Source organism: Artibeus jamaicensis, unplaced genomic scaffold (assembly GCF_021234435.1).
Source record: "Artibeus jamaicensis isolate MK-2021 breed Jamaican fruit bat unplaced genomic scaffold, CSHL_Jam_final scaffold_754, whole genome shotgun sequence".
In the NCBI taxonomy this organism is placed as follows: Eukaryota; Metazoa; Chordata; class Mammalia; order Chiroptera; family Phyllostomidae; genus Artibeus; species Artibeus jamaicensis.
The window spans coordinates 3,002,844-3,024,312 of record NW_026522054.1 but is presented as its reverse complement, the minus strand read 5'-3'; the positions used below and the strand labels follow the sequence as shown (position 1 = coordinate 3,024,312).

The 21,469-nt window shown below is 42.4% G+C and overlaps 2 protein-coding genes across 2 annotated transcripts in view; both read right to left on the bottom strand.

The window, feature by feature from the left end:
* The window catches only part of LOC119044470 (kinesin-like protein KIF28P), a 45,362-nt gene extending 29,014 nt beyond the window's left edge, over window positions 1–16,348 (bottom strand). The window contains exons 1-3 of the mRNA XM_053659550.1: window positions 15,435–16,348; window positions 11,052–11,246; window positions 2,821–3,024 (exon numbers count right to left, since the gene is read on the bottom strand). Of these exons, the coding sequence (XP_053515525.1) occupies window positions 2,821–3,024; window positions 11,052–11,246; window positions 15,435–15,503 (468 nt within the window). The 5' untranslated portion in view covers window positions 15,504–16,348. The remainder of the gene's footprint in view (window positions 1–2,820; window positions 3,025–11,051; window positions 11,247–15,434) is intronic.
* Window positions 16,349–16,632: 284 nt separating this feature from the next.
* The window catches only part of AHCTF1 (AT-hook containing transcription factor 1), a 68,028-nt gene continuing 63,191 nt past the window's right edge, over window positions 16,633–21,469 (bottom strand). Inside the window, exons 34-36 of the mRNA XM_037138821.2 lie at window positions 19,120–19,253; window positions 17,990–18,057; window positions 16,633–16,905 (exon numbers count right to left, since the gene is read on the bottom strand). Coding sequence (XP_036994716.2) covers window positions 16,713–16,905; window positions 17,990–18,057; window positions 19,120–19,253 — 395 coding nt within the window. The 3' untranslated portion in view covers window positions 16,633–16,712. The remainder of the gene's footprint in view (window positions 16,906–17,989; window positions 18,058–19,119; window positions 19,254–21,469) is intronic.

Here is a 21,469-nt window from a genome sequence, read left to right as displayed (position 1 = left end):
CTGAACACTGGGTGCAGATGATCTTTTGAATTAGCATTTTGGGGTCTTCCCCAGATATATTCCCAGAAGTGCAATTACTGGATAATAGGCAATTTCATTTTTAATTATTTGAGGTTTCTCTATACTGTTTTCCACAGTGGCTGCACCCGTCTGCATTCCCACCAGCAGTGCACCAGGGTTCCCTTTCTCCACACCCTCGCCAACACTTGTTTGTTGATTTATTGATGATGGCCATTCTGATAGCTATGAGGTGATATCTCATTGTGGTTATAATCTGTATTTCTCTGATGATTAGTGACATTGAGCATCTTTTTATATGTCTTTTGGCCATCTGTATGTCCTCTTTGGAGACGTGTCTGTTGAGGTCCTCTGCCCGTTTTTTAATTGTATTGTTATTTTGGTGTTGAGTTGTATGAGTGCTTTAGAAATTTTGGATATTAAACCATATTGGATGTACCAATGAAGAGTACCTTCTCCCATTCAGTAGGTGGTCTTTTCTTTTTAAAAAAAAATTTAAGGATTTATTTATTTATCTGTAGACAGGAAGGGAAGGAGAGAGGTAGAGAAATATCAATGTATGGTTGCTTCTGGAAAAATAACCTTCCATTTACATTCTTTTTTAAAAAGATTTTATTTATTTATCCTTAGAGGGGAAGGGAAGGAGAGAGGGAGAGAAATATCAATGTGTGGTTGCCTCTCATGCGTCCCCTGCTGGGAACTGGCCTGCAACCCAGGCATGTGCCCTGACTGGGAATCGAACCATGGTTGTTTGGTTAGCAGGCCCGCGCTCAGTCCACTGAGCTACACCAGCCAGGGCTCATTCAGTAGGTTGTCTTTTCATTTTGTTGATGGTACAAAACTTTTAAATTGTTGTAGTCCTGTTTTTTTTTCTGTTTCCCTTGCCCGAGGAGATATATCAGAAGAAATATTGCTAAGAGAAATATCCGAGATTTTACTGCCTGTGTTTTCTTCTAGAAGTTTTATGGTTTTGAGTATAACATTTAAGTCTTCAATCCATTTTGAGTTTGTTCTTGTACATGGTATAAAAATGTGGTCTCATTTCATTTTTCTGCACATATCACTCCAATTTTCCCAACAATACTTATTGAATACATTGTCTTTACCCCACTGTATGTTTTTGCCTCTTTTGTCATATATTAATTGACCACATAGGTGTGGGTTTATTTCTGGTCTCTCTATTCTGTTCCATTTATCTATGTGTCTGTTTTTGTGTTAATACCATAAAAACATGCTGTTTTGATTACTATAGCCTTATAGTATAGTTTGATATCAGGTAGCATGATACCTCCAATTTTGTTCTTCTTTCTCAAGATTGCTGTGGCTATTTGGGGTCTTTTATGGTTCCATACAAATTAATGGATTGTTTGTTGTAGTTCTGTGAAAAACATTATTGGTATTTTGACAGGAATTGTGTTGAATGTGTAAATTGCTTTGGTGATATGGGTATTTTAATGATGTTAATTCTTCCTATTCATGAGCATGGCATATGCTTCCAGTTATTTATATCTTTTTCAGTTTCTTATAACTTTCCACGTACAAATCATTTATCTCCTTGGTTAAATTTATTGCTAGGATTTTTTCTTTTTTAATTTTTTTAATGCAATTGTGAAATTGTTTTCTTAGTTTCCCTTTCTAATAATTCATTATTGGTATATATAAATGCAGCTGATTTCTGGATATTTATTTTGTACCCTGCTACTTTACTGAATTCATTTATCAGTTCTAGTAGGTTTTTGGTGGAATCTCTAGGGTTCTCTCTATATAGTATCATGTCATCTGCAAATAGTGACAGTTTTACTCCCTCCTCTCCGATGTGGATGCCTTTTATTTCTTTTTCTTGTCTGACTGCTGTGGTTAGACCTCCAGTACTGTGTTGAGTAAGAGTAGTGAAAGCAGACATCCCTGTCTTGTTTCCAGTGTTAATGGAAACACTTTTAGTTTTTGTGCATTGAGTGTGATGTTGCTGTTGGTTTGTGAATATGTTGCTGTGAGGTACTCGTGTGTAAGTCTTGGTGTGCACACAGGCTCTTCTTTCTTTTGGACATTGGAGTCTGTAAACTATACATGCATTACTTGGAAAAAATTTAAAAATCAGAAAGATACTGAAACGTTAGTAGTATTTGGGTGATAAGATTATGGGTAATTTCTGTTCTCTAACTTGGATACATTATTTTTAAAATCAGGGAAGGATTAAGATAAAAAAGTTGATGCCTCATTGAATTTTCACAACACAAATTTCATCTCATTTGCCACTTGGAGGAAGCAGAAATGTGGACTATGGTTGCAGATACTCGCTGACATTTAACTGTCACATTTAAAGCTAATCACATTAACCGTTACTCTTCCTCTTGATAATGTCACCAATCTTCAAATGACCCTAAAAATCAGTCTTGGGCCTCTGTGTGAGGACAAGAAAGAAGCTTTGATGGGACAATTAAGAAACAAAGTAACATTCTTTATTTAGAAATAAAAGTCGATACATTATGATGGGAACACACCCACAACCTTAGCAGAAGAGGGCAGTCTAGGAAATCATAGAGTCGAGTCAGTGTTAAAGATGTCCACTTCTCTGATACTCAAAATGCCTTTTATAAATATTTCCTTGGGCTTGTCTCCATAGAATCAGACAATTCAACATTTTATTAGCTGCAGTTTGATTTTGTAACTACACAGTGAGGATTTGTGTGTGAAAAGCTATCATTATCCTAAAATAGAGATGCCACTAACTTCCATTTGGGGTGGGGGATTTCCAAAACGGGGGAAAATTCCTTAAAGAAGGTCTCTTGGAATAACACATACCTGGTATTCTTGATTTCTCTCCCGGCTCTCAATTGCTTGAAAGAGCTCTTCACACACACTGGGAATGATGCCCTTGTTTGCGCCAAACCCGACCATGGAGTAGCTCTTCCCAGAGCCGGTCTGGCCGTAGGCCAGGAGGGTGGCGTTGTAGCCCTGCCAGGCACTGTCCAGAATCCCCCTGCCCAGGTCTCGGAAAACTTCTCTCTGCGAAGAAGGTCACAGGCAGCAGGTTCAGCACAGGCTTTCCCAGGACCCTGAAAACCTCCCACATTTTCTGGTTTTGATGAATTCGACCTTAATTAGCATCACACACGCTACTTAAAATATGACTTGAGTTGCTGTCCTAGAGCCAGTAGAAGAAAGCCAGAAACCTAAAGGGTTTTGTCAATTTGGAAAACACCGATCACGAGGGGTCACCATGAGTCTCTGATTATTTTTATTATTATAAGTAATGAATTTGTGGATTTTACAGCCTTTCCAGAGGTGAGCTAGTTCTTTCAAATTCAGCATGCCTACAAAAATTTCACGGCATCGAGGGAGAGAGACTAGTCAGAGAGTTTTCTACCTTCTCTCTATTCTTCAGTCCAAACAATAGCATCCCCGGATTTCTACATGAATTCCTCTGCCGCTGAACTCTGCTCTTTTTTCACAAGACCTGCTGGTTCTAAAGTGGTTCTCTAGCCCCCCACACACACCATTTTCTGAGGGGCCGGGACACCTGCCTGTGCCCACAGTTGCCTGAAAGACAGGATGTGGTTTGACTCTGTTATTACCTTGGCCGTGGCCCTAGCCAGTAAAAATTCTCTTATCTGAGGCTGTTTCAAAGAGCACAGTATTCTTTACTTTCTAATGTCAATAAAATAATAAGCATTACTTGCTCCATGTGTTACAATGTATACCTTTGTATAATTTATATAATTTTGTTTCTGGGAAAGAAGCAAACACCAACACAGTGTAATATCTCCAAGGACAATACGCAGTAATCACCAGGATTGTCACAGTACTCATTTCACGTGCGGTGGGCGTGAAGATGATCACACCACTAAAGGATCAGGGACGCCCCAGGCCTGAAATGTGGCACCGGACTGGTGGCTTTCCAGTGGACATTGTGACCACATTCTCAGCAGGAAAACATGTGGTTCTAAAATGGATATCTGCTCCCCCTTGGGGGCTAGTAGCTAAAACTAAGGAGCGGTTACCAAACTTAGTAAAGTGACTAGTTTGCTGTCTCCTCGGTGCTATTTGTAAGTTTGGGGAAACGTTGATTATCAATTTTTATAGACTGAAAGATTCAAACAAGTGATACAGGACTTTATTAAATAAAATCTTATAAAATAGAGTCATTTAATAAATTTTGTTAGTCTACAGTTTTTCTATACAGTTTTCCCTTGAAATAATCTTTTGGACATCAACTCTATGTGTATGCTTGGCTTATATTAATATAAGACAAGAAATCTTAGAACTACCTTTCTCATTTCTTCCTACTCACCGCCCCATAATCAACTATATGGAACATTCGCCTTCAGTATGGTGCATGAAACCGCAATTCTGCTGTATCTTAACACCGTGTTAACAAAAAATAGGTGGTCATCACGTTTGGGGGCGTGCCAGGAAAAGCTATTGACAATGTTAATCAGGTTTCTTTACAGCACAGTTCTTGTCTTTAAACTGTGTTTAAGATGACTGAGATGATTGACACACAACATTATGCTGGTTTCAGGTGCACAACACAATGACTTTATATTTGTATGTGTTGACAAGTGATTATCAGAATAAGTTCTGTTAGTGTCTGTCACTTCATAGGTAAAATCTTGTGCGAACTTTTAAGATCTACTTCCTTAACACCTTTCAGATACGCACGGCGGTATTATGAACTATGGTCGCCATAGCGTACATTATGCCCCCAGGAGTGACTTATCTTACAACTGGAAGTCTGTGCCTTTTGGCCACCGTCCACCTGGGGTTTGCATGTCCTCCCCACATCTGCATGGGTTTTCTCCGGGTACCCTGGTTTCCCCCCACGCCCCGAAGCTGTGCATGTGAGGTGAACTGGCGTGTCCCCATGGTCTCAGTCCCAGTGAGTGCGGGCATCTGAGTGAGTGGCCTGCAGCACAAGGGCGTCCTGTCCAGGGTTGGTCCTGCCCTGCTCCCTCAGCTGCCAGGGAGGCTCCAGCCCCAGGTGGCCCTGAACTGGAGTCCGCGTGTTGGAAAGGGATTATCTGACTTGGTTTTGTTAACGTTTCTTAAATGTTTGTATAGATCACATTTATTTTAATGTTTACTATCAAATGTTTTTGACTCTTCATTTAAAAGTGTGGCGATGTTTTTGTGACCAGAAATAAGCCGTAGGAACTTCTCTCTTGTTTATACCCATTAGCCTGGGGTAAGATGGGTTTTCCGTTCCTTTTTTTTTTTTTAAGATTTTACTTATTTATTTTTAGGAAAAGTGGAAGGAAAAAGAAAGAGAGAGAAATATTAGTGTCACATGTCCACTACTGAGGACCTGGCCCACAACCCAGGCATGTGCCCTGACTGGGAATCGAACTGCAATCCTCTAGGTTCGCAGGCGCGCGTTCAATCCACTGAGCCACACCAGCCAGGGCAGAATGGATTTTCTTATACATCCCTTTTTTTAAGAAGTTGCAACTTCTGAGAACCTGTAAGCACCACTTACTATGTAGCTTTGGACAGTAGGGACATTTTAACAGCACTCATTCTTCTAAAACACGAACACAGAATATCTTCCCCTTCCTGTCATCTTCACTTCCTGTCGTCTTCCCCTTCCTGTCATCTTCACTTCCTGTCGTCCGTGTCAGAGTTAACGGCGCGTGAGTCTGTCACCTCCTTGGTACTTTATTCTTTTGGAAAATTCTGTCTTTATTGAAGTAAAATTAATATACGTTAAATTTATTTGTTTACTACATAGTTTCATGGGTTTTGACATGTGCATTTGGCCATGTGGTGACCCCGACAGTGAATATTCTTAAAATCTTTTTAATAATCCCAGACAAGTTCCCTCGAGCCTTTTCGCGCTCAGACCCTTCTCGGCCGTCAGCCCCTGCAGACCAGCGACCCCCTTCGAGCGCCCTGGTTCTGTCTGGCCTGGAGTCATCATTCCAGTGCACTGCACAGCGTGTGTCTTCTGTGTGCGGCTTCTCTCACCTGGCACCATGCTCTGAGGTTCACGCGTGTCGTTGCACAGGTCCTGCCACTGCTGAATTTTATCTGTATTACGGACACTTACCAACGCATCACCCAGATTGTGTCACAAGTTTGATGGACATTTGAGTTTTTTATGTGCCACAAAGCGTGGTACCTTACAGTATTTGTCTTTTTCCATCGGACTTATTTTACGTAGCATAATACCCTCCTGGTCCATCCACGACGTCACAAATGGCAGAATTTCTTCTTTCTATGACCAAGTGGTATTCCATGGTATAGGTATCACATCTTTTCTTATGTATTCTTCTGTCGATGACACTTAGGTTGTTTCCATTTCTTGGATATTGTAAGTAATGATGCAGTGAACATAATTCTGAATTAGTGTTCTCGTATTATTCAGATAAAATCTATAAATGTTACAGCTAGATTATATATATGGTAGTTTTATTCTTAATATTTCTGAGGAACCCCCATGCTGTTTCCCATAATAGCCACACTGATTTACATTCCCACCGACAGTGCTTTCACCCTTTTTCTTTGCATCTGCTCCGACACTTGTCGCTTCTTGTCTTGTTGATGAATGCCATTCTAACAGGTGTGAGTGGAGGTCTCGTTGTGGTTGTGATCTGCATTCGCTGATGGTTGGTGGCCTTGAGGACCTGTCCGTGGGCCTGGCGGCCACCTGGATGTCTTTGGAAAATGTCTATTCATATCCTCCGCCCATTTTTTAAAAGTGTTTTTGTTGTCGTTGTTGATGTATATGCATTCTTTATATATTTTGGATATTAGCCCCTTACCCAGTGAATCACTCACGTAGATCTCGTCCCATTCACTAGGTTGCCTTTTCCCTTGGTTGGTAGTTGCCTTTGCTGTGCAGAAGCTTTTTAGTTTGATGTGGTCCCATTTGTCTATTTTTTCTTCTGTTTCCCTTGCAAGTGGAGTTGAATTCATAAAAACATCACTAAGAATGATGTCAGGGAGCTTACCACCTATATTTTCTTCTATGTATTTTTGGGTCCAGGTCTTACATTTAAGTGTGTAGTCCATTTTGAATTTATTTTTGTGTGTGGTGTAAGATTGGGGTTGAGTTTCATTCTTTTGCACGTGGCTGTCCAGTTTTCCCGGTACTGTTTATTGAAGGGACTTTCCTTTCTCCGTTATATGTTCTTGGCTTGTTGTCGTAAATTAGTTGTCCCTATGAATGGTTTTATTCCTGGGCTCTTGATTTCTGCCAGGACCACACTGTTTTGGTTACTGTACCTTTGTAGTATATTTTGATTTCAGAGAATGTGATGCCTCTGGCTTTGTTATTTTTTCCTCAGGATGCTTTAGCCATTCAGGGTCTTTTGTGGTTCCATAGAAATTTGCGGATTTCTTTTGTTCTATTTCAGTGAAAAGTGCAGTTGAGATTTTGGTAGGGATTGCACTGAGTCTGTAGATTGCTTTAGGTAATATGAGAATTTCAGCAATGCTCACTCTTCCAACCCATAAGCAATGAATATCTTTCCATTTCGTCGTGTCTTCCTTAGTGTCTCTCAACAAAGCCTTATAGTTTTCAGGGTGCAGGTCCTTTATCTCCTCAGTTAAATTTAATCCTAGGTATTTCTTTTTGTTCTTGCAGTTGTGAAAAGGATTGTTTTCTTAATTTCTCTTCCTGATTTTTCATACATGGGTATTGATTTTGTACTCTATTAACTTTACTGTGCTTGTTATTTCTGATAGTTCTTGGTGGAGTCTTTAGGATTTTCTACGTATAAAATTAGGTCATCCACAAATAGTGACAGCTTTACTTCTTCCTTTCCCATTTAGATGCCTTTTATTTATTTTTCTGGCCTGATTGCTCTGACTAGGACTTCAATTATCATGTTGAGTGAGAGTGGGCATCCTTGTCTTGCTTCTGATCTTAGAGGAAACGCTTTCAGCTTGCACCATTGACCATGATCTAGCCAAGGGTCTGTCATGTATGTGTGGCCTTTATTACACTGAGGTACTTTCCTAGACCATCTTGTCGAGAGTTTTTATCATAAATAGATGCTGAATCTTGTCAGATGCTATTCTGCATGTCACATGAAATTGTTTCATTCCTGTCTTTTTAATCTGCACACCACTTATTTCCTATTAGTTGCCTTACTGCCCTGGTTAGAACCCACAGTAAATGTTGTATAGAGATGATGAGATCGGACCTCCTTGCCTGATTCCCCAATCTTAGGAGGAACAGTCAGTATTCCATCATCAAATGTGATGTTACCTGTGCAATTCAGGGAAGTCAGTTCTGTTTCTAGAAAGGTCCCTCCTATTTCAAGTTTGCTGAGAGTTTTAATCATGATGGGTGTTGAGTTTGCCCTGCTCCAGGAAGTAGCCATTCACGTATTTGTTGGAGGTTGTACCATTTCCCCTGTTACTGGTGCACAATAACCCATCACCTCCCACAGCTTCCTTGCAAACTGTGACGTTCCCACTGACTTTGGTCACCAAGCAGTCCTCTTCTTCAGTGGCCTGGACTGAGGGCTCTGTCCCAGGCTCTGCTGCCCCCACCGTCCCAGCGATCCTGGCCCCCGTCCATATCCCCCTGTAGCCCATCACGACTGTCCCCGTGCCCAGCACAGGGCTGGTCTGAGGGGCGACACTCTCCACTCTTGTCTCTGAGGTGCCCTCACCTCTTGTAAGTGGGCAGTCATCAAAGCTGCCTGGGGCGTGCTGGGCCTCCGGACCGTGTCCGATCTGGCAGGATCCCAGTTTCCACCTTGGTCGGAAGGACGATCCTTGCTGCCTTTCATCATCCTGTGCTTGATCAGCCATGCCCACTGGAGTTCCTTTGCCTAGAGACTCTTCTTCATTGAGGCTCAGGGCACAGAACAGCCAATCCCAGTCCTCGGACGCAGCCTCACCCCAGCCCGTCAGCCTCCACCGCATGGCTGGGCTCCCGTGGTAAATGCACCGCCCCAAGTAATTCCTTCACGCAGACTGGGGCATGTCATGGGCAGGTGCCCCTGAAAGTTGGTGTAGGATTTGGGAGATGGGTCCTGCTGATGCCCTCGCTGCTTGTGGAACAGGGGACAGGATGGGACGGCCGACTGGAGGCGCCCTGTACACATTGTTGTCACTGTGCCGGGTGGTTGAAACATCTCCTTCCCGGCTGCCTGGTTTGGGGACACAGGTGCGCCCTCAACTGGTCCCTCCACCCTCAGCCAGCAGGTCTGTTAGGCAGAGAGGCCTCCCCTTCTCAGCCTTTTTTTTTTTACTTCTGTGGCTGCCACGTTGGTAGAGGGAGAGAGAACACAAAGGCCTGGCCATCCTTTATTAAACTGCATGCATTCTGATAGACATTTTGATTTTTATTCAGTGCAAAATATTTACCAATTCCCCTTGTGGTTAATTCCTCGACCTAAGGATAATTTAAGGGTCTGTTATTTTCTAAATATCTGTGGATTTTCCTAATATCTTTCCTTTCTTTCTAGTTTAATTCCCTTATGGCCAGAAAACCTCCTTTGTGTGATTTCAGTTATGTTACATTTATTGAGATGAGTCCTGTGATCTGGAGTATAGTCTGTCACAAAGTTCCCGTTCACTGGAAGGCACGTGCAGTGCTGTGCTCGGTGGGGGTCGCCGGGTTTTCTGAGGTGCCTGCCAGGTAGGTTGGCTGCTGTCGCTCTGGTCTTCCGTGATACTCCGGGTGTTTTTATTGTTGTTACCTGTTCTCTCCGGCACTCGGGCAGGAGCCATGAAGTCATCAACACAACTGTAAACTGCTCTATTTCTCCTTCGATTTCTGTCAGTTTTTGACTCATGGACTTCCAAGTTCTGTTACTGGGTACATGCCTGTTTGGGACGGTATGTCTTCTTTTTTTTTTTTTTTTTTAATTTTATTTAGTTATTTTTCAAGTACAGTTTTTTGTCTATTTTTCCCATCCCAGCCTCCCCCGCCCCTTGTAGTATGTCTTCTTAATGAGTTGATTATCATCATGACATATTCCTTGTTCTGAGGTCTCCTTTGTGTGGAAATGGAGACTCTGTGACTCTCAGTGTCTACATGATACGTGTTTTCTTAGTTAAGTTGAAGTTGGTTTCTGTACAGATACACTAGGGCCCTGCTTTTCCTATCAAGTCTGATCATCTCTGCCTTTTAGTTGCCATGTTTGTTTGAGATAATTGATATGGCTGGCATTAAATCTATTATCTTGTTACTTATATTTTTATTCCATCTGCCTCCCCCCACCCCTCTTTTCCTGCTGTGGTTTGGACTGTTTCGTAATTCTGTTTCCCCACAATATACTCATTAGTTATGCTTCTGTTTGACTTTTTTAAATTGGTTGGGGGCAGGGGGTGGTTCTCTAACTGCATCCCAAGGTCCGTGAGGTTTTTTTGGGGTGCTTGTGGAGTCAGAACTACTCGACAGGAGAGTTTTTAGGGGTGGTCTCAGAGGCTGCAATCTCTGGCCTACGTTTTAAAAGACAGGCAGACAAGGACAGAGACGAAGAAATGTGGTGGGGGGAATAAGCAGAGGCTCGAGGACCTGTGGGACAGTGTCACACGTACAGGTGCCTGGACAGCATCACAGAAGGAATGAGGCCGAAACGATAGATGGAGTTTCCTGGATTTAATGGGAACTATAATGCCACATATCCAAGCAGCTTAATGAGCTCCGTCCAGACTGAAGCGGCCACCTCTCCTTTGCATCCCTTTGTACCTCGTCTGTACTTGGATCGCTGAATTCCAGTATTGCAATGCCTTGATTTGCCTGTCTCCATAACTGGAATTGGGAGCAAGTTACGGTGCATGGTACGATGAACACCTGATGAAACAAAAGTTCTCACAGGCTTTGCTTTTTTCCTCTGATCTCATCAATGCATTGCGATACCAGCTGACAGGGCCTGAGAAGGATTTGGGCAGCGGCTGTGCTTTCTGGGCCTGTTGATTAGCATGAGAAGGGAATATACCGAAAAGCAGACTCTCAAATGAAAGCGTGTATTGTAACATGCTTGCATAAAAAATGACCGTTACACTGTTAACACTTCATTAAACACACACACACACAGCTTCCATTGAAGCTGTGTTTTAAAGCAATTTACCTGGCCTGCAAACTCACTGCTCGGATCAGCTGAAGTGAACACACCATCTTCTCCCACCTGGAATCCACTGTGAGACCAGTATGCCAGGTCAAAAGTGAACGTCTTCCTGTGTTCCGGGTTCCTGGGGTCGCGGATGGTGGTGGTGTTCCTGGAGTGCATGGAGACCACACACTTGCTCCCCGCATCCTTCTCTCTCTATAGTCAAATTACAAGTCCAGAGTCAATCATTGTACCTTTTCTTGGCACCCACGTTGCTTTGCAAATCCTTAAACCTCGTGAGCAGCTGAGCCAGGGAGTACCATTCACTCATGTTGTTCTCCAATGGTGTTATTCCAGTAGCGGTGAGGACCAGCAGCTCTCTTGTGTTCCCTCGGTTTTTGAAAGCCTTGAACCTAGCCACTGTTCTTTTCTGAGAGCTGCTCACCTAACCCCCAGCTGTGCTCACAGCAGTAACTAGAGCTGCCGAACATCCACTCCCAGCATCACAATGCGAGGAGCTTCCACTGTCCCACGTCCCAGTGAAAATTAGAGAAAACACACCTATTGAAAATCTCTGGACATCGTCCTAAGAGCAAACAGCCACTGAGAAACCGTGTTCAACATCTATCAAAATTCGGTAAGAAAGCAGTCCGTCTGTGGTGTTTGAAGCAAGCCCTTCCTTCTCCTCCTCTCCCCTGCCAGCCAAGGACAAGAGCTCCCTCGCTGCCCAGGTCCTGATCGGAGGGCTTTCTTCCTGGGAGGGCCGGGATAACAGCCTCTTCCGTCCGCCCGCGCCTACCTGTGGCTGTGGCCAAGTCCCGGGAGGGAGTGTAGGGGAGGCGGGGGGTTTCCTCATCTACACAGGCCGCAGACACGGAACTGAGGCTCTGCTTTGGTTGCAGCACCGGGAGAAACTGGGGGTGCTGATTACCCCTGCTCCTGAGGCCAGCGGAGAGGATCTCAGGCTGCTGCTGTTCCATACCCACCAGCCACTGGGCACCTGGAGCGGGGTGTCACTCAGAGGGCAGTTGACCTTTGTCCCCACCCATGAGCCCAGCACCCTGGTTTAGCGGTTTTGCCTGAGGGAATAGCACCTACATCTCTCCCCAAAGGAACTGACTTCCTTTGCCCCCTGAAGAGTAAAGCAATCCCGAGCATATCCCAAAGAACCAAGAAGGCTGTGATAAAAAGTGGGAAGAGACTCAAGGTAGAGGTTCAGTTACAAGCCTTCAAGTTTGCAGGGCACGGGGACAACTACCTGGGGCCAGAAGACATGTCAAGCCTGGGTCTGGAAACACACCTTTCCCGTAAGGAACCAGAATTTTATTTGTAGAGCATTGTACGGGGTTCTGACACCCTGGGCCCACAGAGGCTGCCCCTGAAGGGCTAACGAATTCCTAGAGAAAGAAAACTTGCCTTCCATGCAAACCAAGCAAAGCCCACGTTCGAACACCTCCTTTGCCAACTCTCACAGACACCGAGCCAGTACCTCCTGCGCCCTGCATCACTCCAAGGCCAGGTATCTGACAACCAGAGGCCACCCTGTAGCCCAGAGCCCCCCGAAATTACTCAAACTGTCCAAACTAACATTGGTCAAAAGTGCCCACCACGCCTGCCCACTCCTTCCCGCAGATCCCAAAGTCAGCCCGTGGGCCAGGCACTCTGCTCCTCGTACCTCTGACGGACCCTGACGCTTCCTCACGTGGCTCCGCGTGGCAAGCTGCCTTCTCGTGGGAACTCTAAGGTACTCGCCTCTTTGTCGCCTTACTTCGCCGGACTAAAACAGAACTTGGGGAGCCCCAGCTGGTGTGGCTCAGTGGATTGAGCACGGGCTTGCAAACCAAAGCATTGCTGGTTTGATTCCCAGTCAAGACACGTGCCTGGGCTGCAGGCCAGGTCCCCAGTAGGGGGTGTACCAGAGGCAACCATACATTGGTGTTTCTCTCATTCTCCCTCCCTTCCCCATCTCTCTAAAATAAATAAAATCCTAAAAAAAAAAAAAAAAACAGAACTTGGGGATCCTTAAAATGACTTCATGTGATTAATACATCACATCAAGACTGAAAACCAAAAGCCACTGTTCAACAGGTAGGGAAACCACATGACAAAACCCCACACCTTTTCATGATAAAAAGTTAACAAATTAGGACTAGAATTAAACATAGCCTGATAAGTCTACAGAAAAATCCATAACTAGTATCATACTCAGAAGACGGACAACACAGGTGTCTACTCCTGACACTTCTATTCAGTACTGTACTGGAGGCTCCAGCTAGGACAGTCAGGCAGGAAAAAGACAAAAAGTCACCCTCAGGAAAGGACGAAGTAAAAGGGCCTCTGCTTGCAGATGACATTGTCTTGAACACAAAGTGCTAAGGGAGCCACTAAAACACTGTTAGAACTAAATGAGTTCGGTAAAGTTGCAGGATGCAAGCTTGATATACAGAAATCAATTTTAATTCTATTCAAAAACCAAAATTCAGAAAACAATTCCATTTCGAATAGCATCAAAAAGAACGAAACATTCAGGAACCAAGTGGAGACGGCATATGAGATGAACGGTTGCTCAGGGCTGGGCGAATGAGGGTAGTGAAGGGCACGACTCTCTTCTGGGCGATAAAAAAGCTCCACAACCCACTGCAGTCACGTACATCCAGGGCTGTAATCATCACCATGCACCAAACACGCTAAGTGAGGGACTTGTGGAAAATGCGAATCGTATCTCAACTGTTGAAGAGGTTGTGGTGAAAAGAACCCTTCACAGCTACAGAGTAGTTGTCAGGTGCTTACTTGCTGATTTATGTTATCTTTCTAACAAGCATCCTTGGATATTTACAAAGATAAGGTACTGGTATCTCCATTTTAGGCTTAAGGAATCCAAGGCTCAGAAAGCTTAAAACCTTGCTTAAGGCTCCACAGTGGGCGAGTGAAAAAGTCAGGTTTTGAACTCATGTTCATCTGACTTCAAAAGCTCCTGAGAATCTTGTAACAAAGCCAGCGTCAGAGTTGGTCCTCTGACCCCACAAGGAAGAGGAGGCTGCATGTGGAGTTAGAAAGCAGGCAGAGTCCAGGTCTTAGGAGGCCGTCCAGGTGTGACCTGGAACTACCTCCAAATCATCTCTCGAATCCATCCTTTCCTGATTGCCACTTACTATTCTAGTCTAAGCTCACTGACGACATGGGCAGTGGACTCGAATCAGATGCAGTCTTTTTGAAGGGGGAACCTAAAGGCTGTGTAAATACGTAACTGTCTACTTCTACATCCATGGATTTAAAACTTGCAGTGAGTTACTCTAGTGATAATTAGCGATAAGAGAAAATAGCTACTTTCAGTGTGCTGATTGGAGGATATAAAATAGTTTCCATTCCTTTGGGGGTAGGGGCCGCAAAACATTTAATTTACTGACCACAAATTCTTTGACATCCATAAAGTGACCTAATTATCTATCCGCCTGGCTGCTGAAATATTTTCTGTAGTATAACTGAATGTTAAGGGACAAAACCGATACAAAATGTGCAGGGTGGTACCAAATACTGCTGGGTGAGAAAGTGCAGGTGTGGAAGTGGAAAGCAGATTACCTTGCACCCCCATCCAGGGTCCAGTAGGGTCTGCTGTCAGATAAGCTCTGAGTGGTGTTTTGTCTAGCACACTTGTATCCAGATCTTTCAAAATCTGATCTTTCTCTGGGCTCCAAGATTGTCTACCTTCCTACTGTGGTCCACACCACTATAAATGAATTACTGCTGTGGTCCACACCGCTACAAAGAAATTACATAAAACTAAGCTAGTGGAGAACAAGGGATTTGCCTTTGAACCCTCAGTTTCTAGTACAGCGTTTCGTCCATAGCAGGCAGGCAGAAGTCTGCCAAATGGGCTGACTGATCAGAATTTTCTCAAAATCTAACTACTGTGTTGGTAATCACAGGTAGAGAATTGCTATAAAGTCCCAGAAGGAGTCCAATCCATATTTTGTCGTAAATGTTGCAGTAATAATTTAATAACCAGTTTTTGTAAAAATTTATATAAATACATTTATACATAAATGCATTTAAAACCATTCAAAATTGGCTTTTTTTTTTTTTGCTTATGATCTACTGTTGAGGGAAAGAATTACATTAAAAACAGACAGTGCATGTCCACATCCACCAAATTGCAGTGGCTTTAAAAATTATCAACTTGACAGTACATTTCTCTCGTCAGTGTTTTTATTGTGCTACTTGCACGAAGAATGAAATTGTTTATTGAACTATTTAGATCTTTAGATTACTCATTTAACAAGTTCATTTAAATAAGTTTAATACTCCATGAATGACAAGCAGTTTCAATACAAGTTTGATAACTAAAAACATCCGAGTGAAGGTCACAGCCCACGCCTCACAAGGCGAGGCGGCAGCCCCACTGACCTGGCTGAAGGGCCGCACCCGCACCGCCACGCGTACTCGGTCGGCCCCCGGCGCAGGCGCTGCCGTCATCTTCCCGTTGTTTGTTGGTAGAAAAATAACGTAGAAAACACTCTGCTTATGCTTCACACTAAAACACTGAACGTTCAGCCAGCAAAAGCAGTCTGTTTTCCAGATGATCAATTATTGATGGTCCATCATTACACACTATCAGTTACCTGTTATAAATTATTTGACAACACTTATTTATTGATGAACTATGGCCTACACCAAGCATCACCACGTAAGTACACAGTCACGCGGCTGAGAACAGTGGTTTCTCTCCTTCCCTTTTCCACATCTGCTCCCACACATTCCTCAATCGTCTGTGCCTGAGGTCCTACGAGAATTTATCAGTTTTAAAACCTGAATATTAAGGGATTTCTGTGATTCAGTAGCAAGCTCCTTCAGAGCAATAATAAAATTTCTTCTGACTTTTCATTCCATCAATACTAGGTCCACACAAGGTACAACGTATATCCATGAAAGAGGGTTTGTTTTTTCTAGAACATTCTCCTTCTCACACCCTTGTAAGAAGTTGCCAGTGAGCAGTGAACCGGTCAGTCTAACCTGGGCAGTTCATCTCTGAGTAATTCAGAGACTTCACAGAAAGGTGCCGTTAAGCCTGCTGAACAAGAAATGCCAACATACATTTAACCAACGCATTACTCAGAAAATTACTCATTTGAGGTAGAATACACAAAATTCATTAAGACTACAAAAAAGTGGCAAAATTACATGTCCATAATTCAGTTTGAACGTAGCAACCACTGACTCCCCCCAAAACATTTTATGATTAGAAATCTTAATCATAGAAGCAAAGTGCATAAATTATAAAATAGCAACTTAAAAAAATGAACGGTTCAATTGTCCTCATATTAAGATTGGCCTACTACTTTGTAGATAAAGACAATAGGATCAATGGCTACTATTATATAAAACTATCAATGAAATCCCTCTCAAAAATCTAACTGACACAAACTACTGTGAAGGATATACTTTATTTAACATTCTAATAATAAGCCATATTTACATATTATATAAATGTATGAAGTCTTAATATAAAAAGGGAAAATGCCTCTAAAAGAATCACACCCCACAGGGAGTCATTTACTTGTGGAAGACTTCCTGTTTACAAAAATTTACAATTTATATAAATTACTGTCTTCCAAATTAGAGGATTTTTAATAATTCACAATTCTGTGACTTTACAAACAGGTGTACATTGAAACTTGAAAATAATTACAGCATTTTTCTGCGGACAATCTGTTTTGGGAAGGAGGATGGTTTCTTCCGGTTTCTTCCAAGGGTTTTCCCTGTCGTGTCTACAGTTCTCCTTGGCTTGCCCTTCGCTCTGTCAACTGGGGTTGCCAAAGGAGAAATCAGCTTAATTTCTACTGGAGGAGGTGACCAAGAACTTTCTTTTTCTGTGATTCTGAAAAAAATATAATTCAAGAAAACAAACCCATCATAATGCAAAATATAACTGGCTTCTCAATATATACAAAGAAACTGCAGGAATAACCCTTTCCTAGTGCTTTCATTTTATGAAAGAGGACGGAAGTGAAGCTTTAAGTCATATAAGCTAATCAGAGGCAGAGTTCAAGTTCCACATGACAGGTGTTTCCCCCTTTAATCTGCATATTCAGAACAATCACTGAAGAATGTTCTTTCCTGTTCCATATGCACTAATAGACTGCTGGCTGGGATCCAGGGCGTGGCTGGGCATCAGTAGCCAGTCCACGGAGCGAGGGCCCGGCAGGCCTGTGCGGTGTGTGAGAAGGCAGCTCTCAGGCAGCAGCGACTACCGATGACCGTGTGTGTGTGTTCTCATAATACAGGGCGGGGGAGAAGTGGGCTGACAGGTGGGAGCACATGCAACACAGTTCATTCCTGTTGTTACATATTTTCCATATGAACCACTATAGACCTACTCGTGCCCTGCCCTGCAAGTAGTTTTCTACATACATATAAAGCCAATTTATATGTAAACAGTATTATTAGTGATAGTCAAACTGCTCATTAAATGTTTTTAAAGTAAGATAAAATGGACTACTGTATTTTTATGAAATTCAATGATGCCTAAGCTTAGCATAAATAAAATACCATGTAACAAATATATCTGACATGGAGTAATTTCCCCATGGTTAAAGTTTTACTAGTCCTATTAGTGAAATAATCAAAGAATTTCTAAGTTTACAACTACTTTTTACCAATAAAGACAGACAGTCGTCTATCTTCACTAAGGAGGAACATCTCGCCCTCATCCCCAGCCATGTAAAAGCAAAGAATCACTGGGTAGTTAACAGCTCCTTTGTGGAAGAGGACAAATGGGCTTTCACGCTATAAAGGAATCCAGCTTCCATGCTGAAATGGAACAGTTACAAGGAGCCAGTGCTTAGAAATGCCCCTAAGGATAACACTTTTCTAAATGAGCTGAGTTTCTCTCTTAAATAACTCTTCTCAAATCCAATTGTAAGAAATGGAACATAAAGAGAACAGCATAGAAACAGCCGTACTTGCTTGCTTGTTTTGTTTTCTCAGTCCTGATTCTTGTTACTTTCTGTTGTCCCACAGCATCATCTTCCTAAGAGTTAAAAAATTTTTCAAAAAGGTAAATCTTAAGTAACTAAACATTTTAAATGTAAAGTTCAGAATATAGCCAAACAGTCCTAATGATTTCAAACCCAAGAAATCCCAAATGGACTCAAATTTTTGAGCAGAAAACTCAGCCGCCAGAGACGGCTCTGGATTCCTCCCCGTGACCACACAGGATCCTGGTGCGTGAGGCCGCACTGCCTGCTGCCCTCCGTTCCTCCTGCCTGTTCCCAAACCCAGGCTCCCATCGCCTGGTAAGAACCGGGCCTCCAGAGACTGTTTTCTTCCTCATCAGAAACCATTTTTCCTGGGAACCACTCAGAATATGCACAGGGCTATTTGCTCAGTGTCCAGGGCCTTCCCTCACGGGCCCCCACACCGTTAACACTTCTGTGCCTTTGCATCCGAGGGTTTTCTCTGCCAAGAACACTTATCTCCTTTTCTTTCTGTCTGTAGGGGCATCGGGGTAGAAACAATTCCTATCACGCTCTAAAATTGTGTTTCTGGCCTCTTCAATTACACTGATCCCCCGAAAGACATGTAATCTGCCTGCACTGTTTTTGTGTCTCTGTCCTGGCACGACAGCTGGCTCATGGCAGACGTTAAAAAACTGCTTATGCGCTTACACTGGTGACTGTAAGGGTCTCACACTCGGTCCCTGAACTACGTTTACTTAAGTGCTCCATGCAGTTAGGTGATGGGATCAACTACAAAACACTCTCTCTTCAAGCATGGTCTGTGGATAACATTCCTGGAGTTCAGGGACCCACATTTTAAGTAAACACAGCCAGATAATTCTAATGAGACACTAAAGTTTAAAACCTTTCCCCTAAATGGGATTTAAACAGCAGCTGCCAGTAATTTACCATCAGTAACATGACACAGATCTGCTGTAAACACAGGGTCTCAGAAGTGCAGACAAGGCAACTTCAGGCTATTAATGTGAATGTCTGCTCTTTTCTTAAAAAGAAAAAGTTCCTTTAGGAACACTGCTTCAAAACAGAAGAAGCATGTTTAAACAAGCATACGAATAAAACTGTGCATTTCTTACCAGTTCTCGCACACGTTTGGGTGTGTTAGCTGTGTTCTTCCGCCTGCTTCTTATAGCAGGAGGTGAGAAGACAAACGGAGAAGATAAATCTGAAACCAATTCCTTCAGCTGTTCAGGAGCTTCTATTTTTCTAGCTAAAAAAAGACAAAAAAATTACTGCATATCACTTTATATAAGCATACACATTTTTAAAAAGTCTGAAATAAACGATGTGCATTAGGAAGACAGAAACCTCTCCAGACAGAGAAAACACGAGTGTCCTAACGTGGTAACCTTAAGAGAAATTACAGGAAAACCCCAACCTCATTTGGGTATGTAATTAAGTGTTCAGGATAGTTAATATTGCAACTAATTAATGCCATAATATAAAAACAGAGCTTTTTAAACGCAGATAAAAGACAGTACTATATATTAATTTCAGTGTTCACGGTCCCTCAAACACTCTGAGGAGGAAAGCATCTCTCGCACAGACAACCTGAACTAGTTTGCTTCATTAATGCCTACTGTTCCAGGGACAGGGTTCTTATTTACACAAGTGATGTTATTTACAAAGAAGAAACTAAAACTTTTCCTTCCAGCTCATTCTAACTGTTCTAGTCAAGGGGAATGACAGAAAAGTACGTATCATAAAAGGAAAAAGCAAGCAGACACAATACTCAAAAACAAGCTGAAAGGAAGCTATTCAATAAACATGGATTAAGAATTGGTTTAGAATATATATTGAGAACTCTATCGTAGACTTAACCTCAGATTTTTGCTTTTTGTTTCTACCATCGAGTTTAATGGCATTTGGCAATGTGATTCTGGAAGTGGTCCAGTGCAGTCATGCCAATCCACCAGTGATTATGTCCCAGTTTCTGGACTTGCCAGCTGTGGGACCAAAAGCAAGACTTCTTTGTGACTCAGTTTCTATAAAAAAGGGACCAACAATAACATTATGAAGTTATTGTGCAGGTGAGAGGATTAAGAACAATGTGTGGCTTATGGTTAAGTGCTTTATGGATGTTTAATGGTAACTGAAGAATATCATTAACAAATCTTTGAAATAGAAATTAACAAATTATAACTCAATGTTAACTTCACTTACTGGGATAATGTTTTATGAGATGTCAAATTCTGCTTCTAAAGCAGACAATTCTTAACAAAATAATAGGCATGAAGTCAGAAATAAAAGTATCTCTGCTCCCAGCTGATAAATGGCTGGGTTTTCTGCTGGTAACCAGAGAAGCTTATCAACAGCTTCTTGGGCTTTTCAAAGACTGATTCATATTCTTCACATAAGCTTTAGCCAAAGGATGTACAAAGCGTGTGTAAAGTGTTCAGCACCTTCCATAAGCTTCTATTAGCCAGACCAGACTTGGGCATGTCTCCTCACCCAGCGCTGTAAGCAGACCTGGTGGTGTGCTGGTACACACCTTTCGGGGTGTGTGTGGGGGGTGGTGGACAGCTCTGACTTATAGTACTTGCTGGTTTCTGTGGTATGAATGTTCCCATAATGGCTGGCTCAGAAAGTTCCTGAGCATTTTCACAACTGGCTCTCAGCAGCCAGGAGGAGTTGGCTCCAGGACACCACCACCAGTCTCACTGAACTTTAATTTCCTCCAAGTGTAAAGAAAAAAATAGTACCTATACTCAACTGGGTTTTAGTGAGAATCGAAATCATAAATGTATACCCTAGCATGGCCTCAAGCATATGAACAGGTTCTCCTTAAACATCTGCTGATGAGTAATGGAAACCGGAAAAAATCTATTGAAACGTCAAGCTCTACATTCGTTAGGCTATAAAACACATCTAAAGAAAACTCTAAGGAACCTATTTCTTTGACAGGTTTGAGTAACAGGACAGCCTACAGCTTTCCAATGTAATCTAAATTAATTTCTGATCTAATGCTTCTGTATCCATTCTTCTCTGCACCTCCTGCCCCTCCCTAAAGGAGCTTTAAAAATACAATTTAGACGGGCAAAGGGGAGAGGGATGTTCTTGAGAGTGTAAAAACTATAATTTCAGGGCAAAAGAAGAAAGGAAACTAACTATCGCATGGTGTTAACTGTTTCATTAAAGAGACTTATAAGGACCCTGTAGGGTGGGCATTAGTACCTTCATTGTAAAGATGAGAAAAGACGGTGGGATGGGAGTAAAAGAAAACTGTACTTGAACAACAATTAAAATTTAAAAAAAGAGAAAAGAATCAGAAAGGTTAAATAAGCAGAAATGAGAGATCCCAACCTCAGATTTCTCATTTGAAATTTTGTCATCTTGTGCTCTAAGGTGCCTATTTACGATACTAGAAAATCTGCAACAACTCAAGTACTTAACACAATTGAGTGTGTAAGCAGTCTGTGGTGTGTT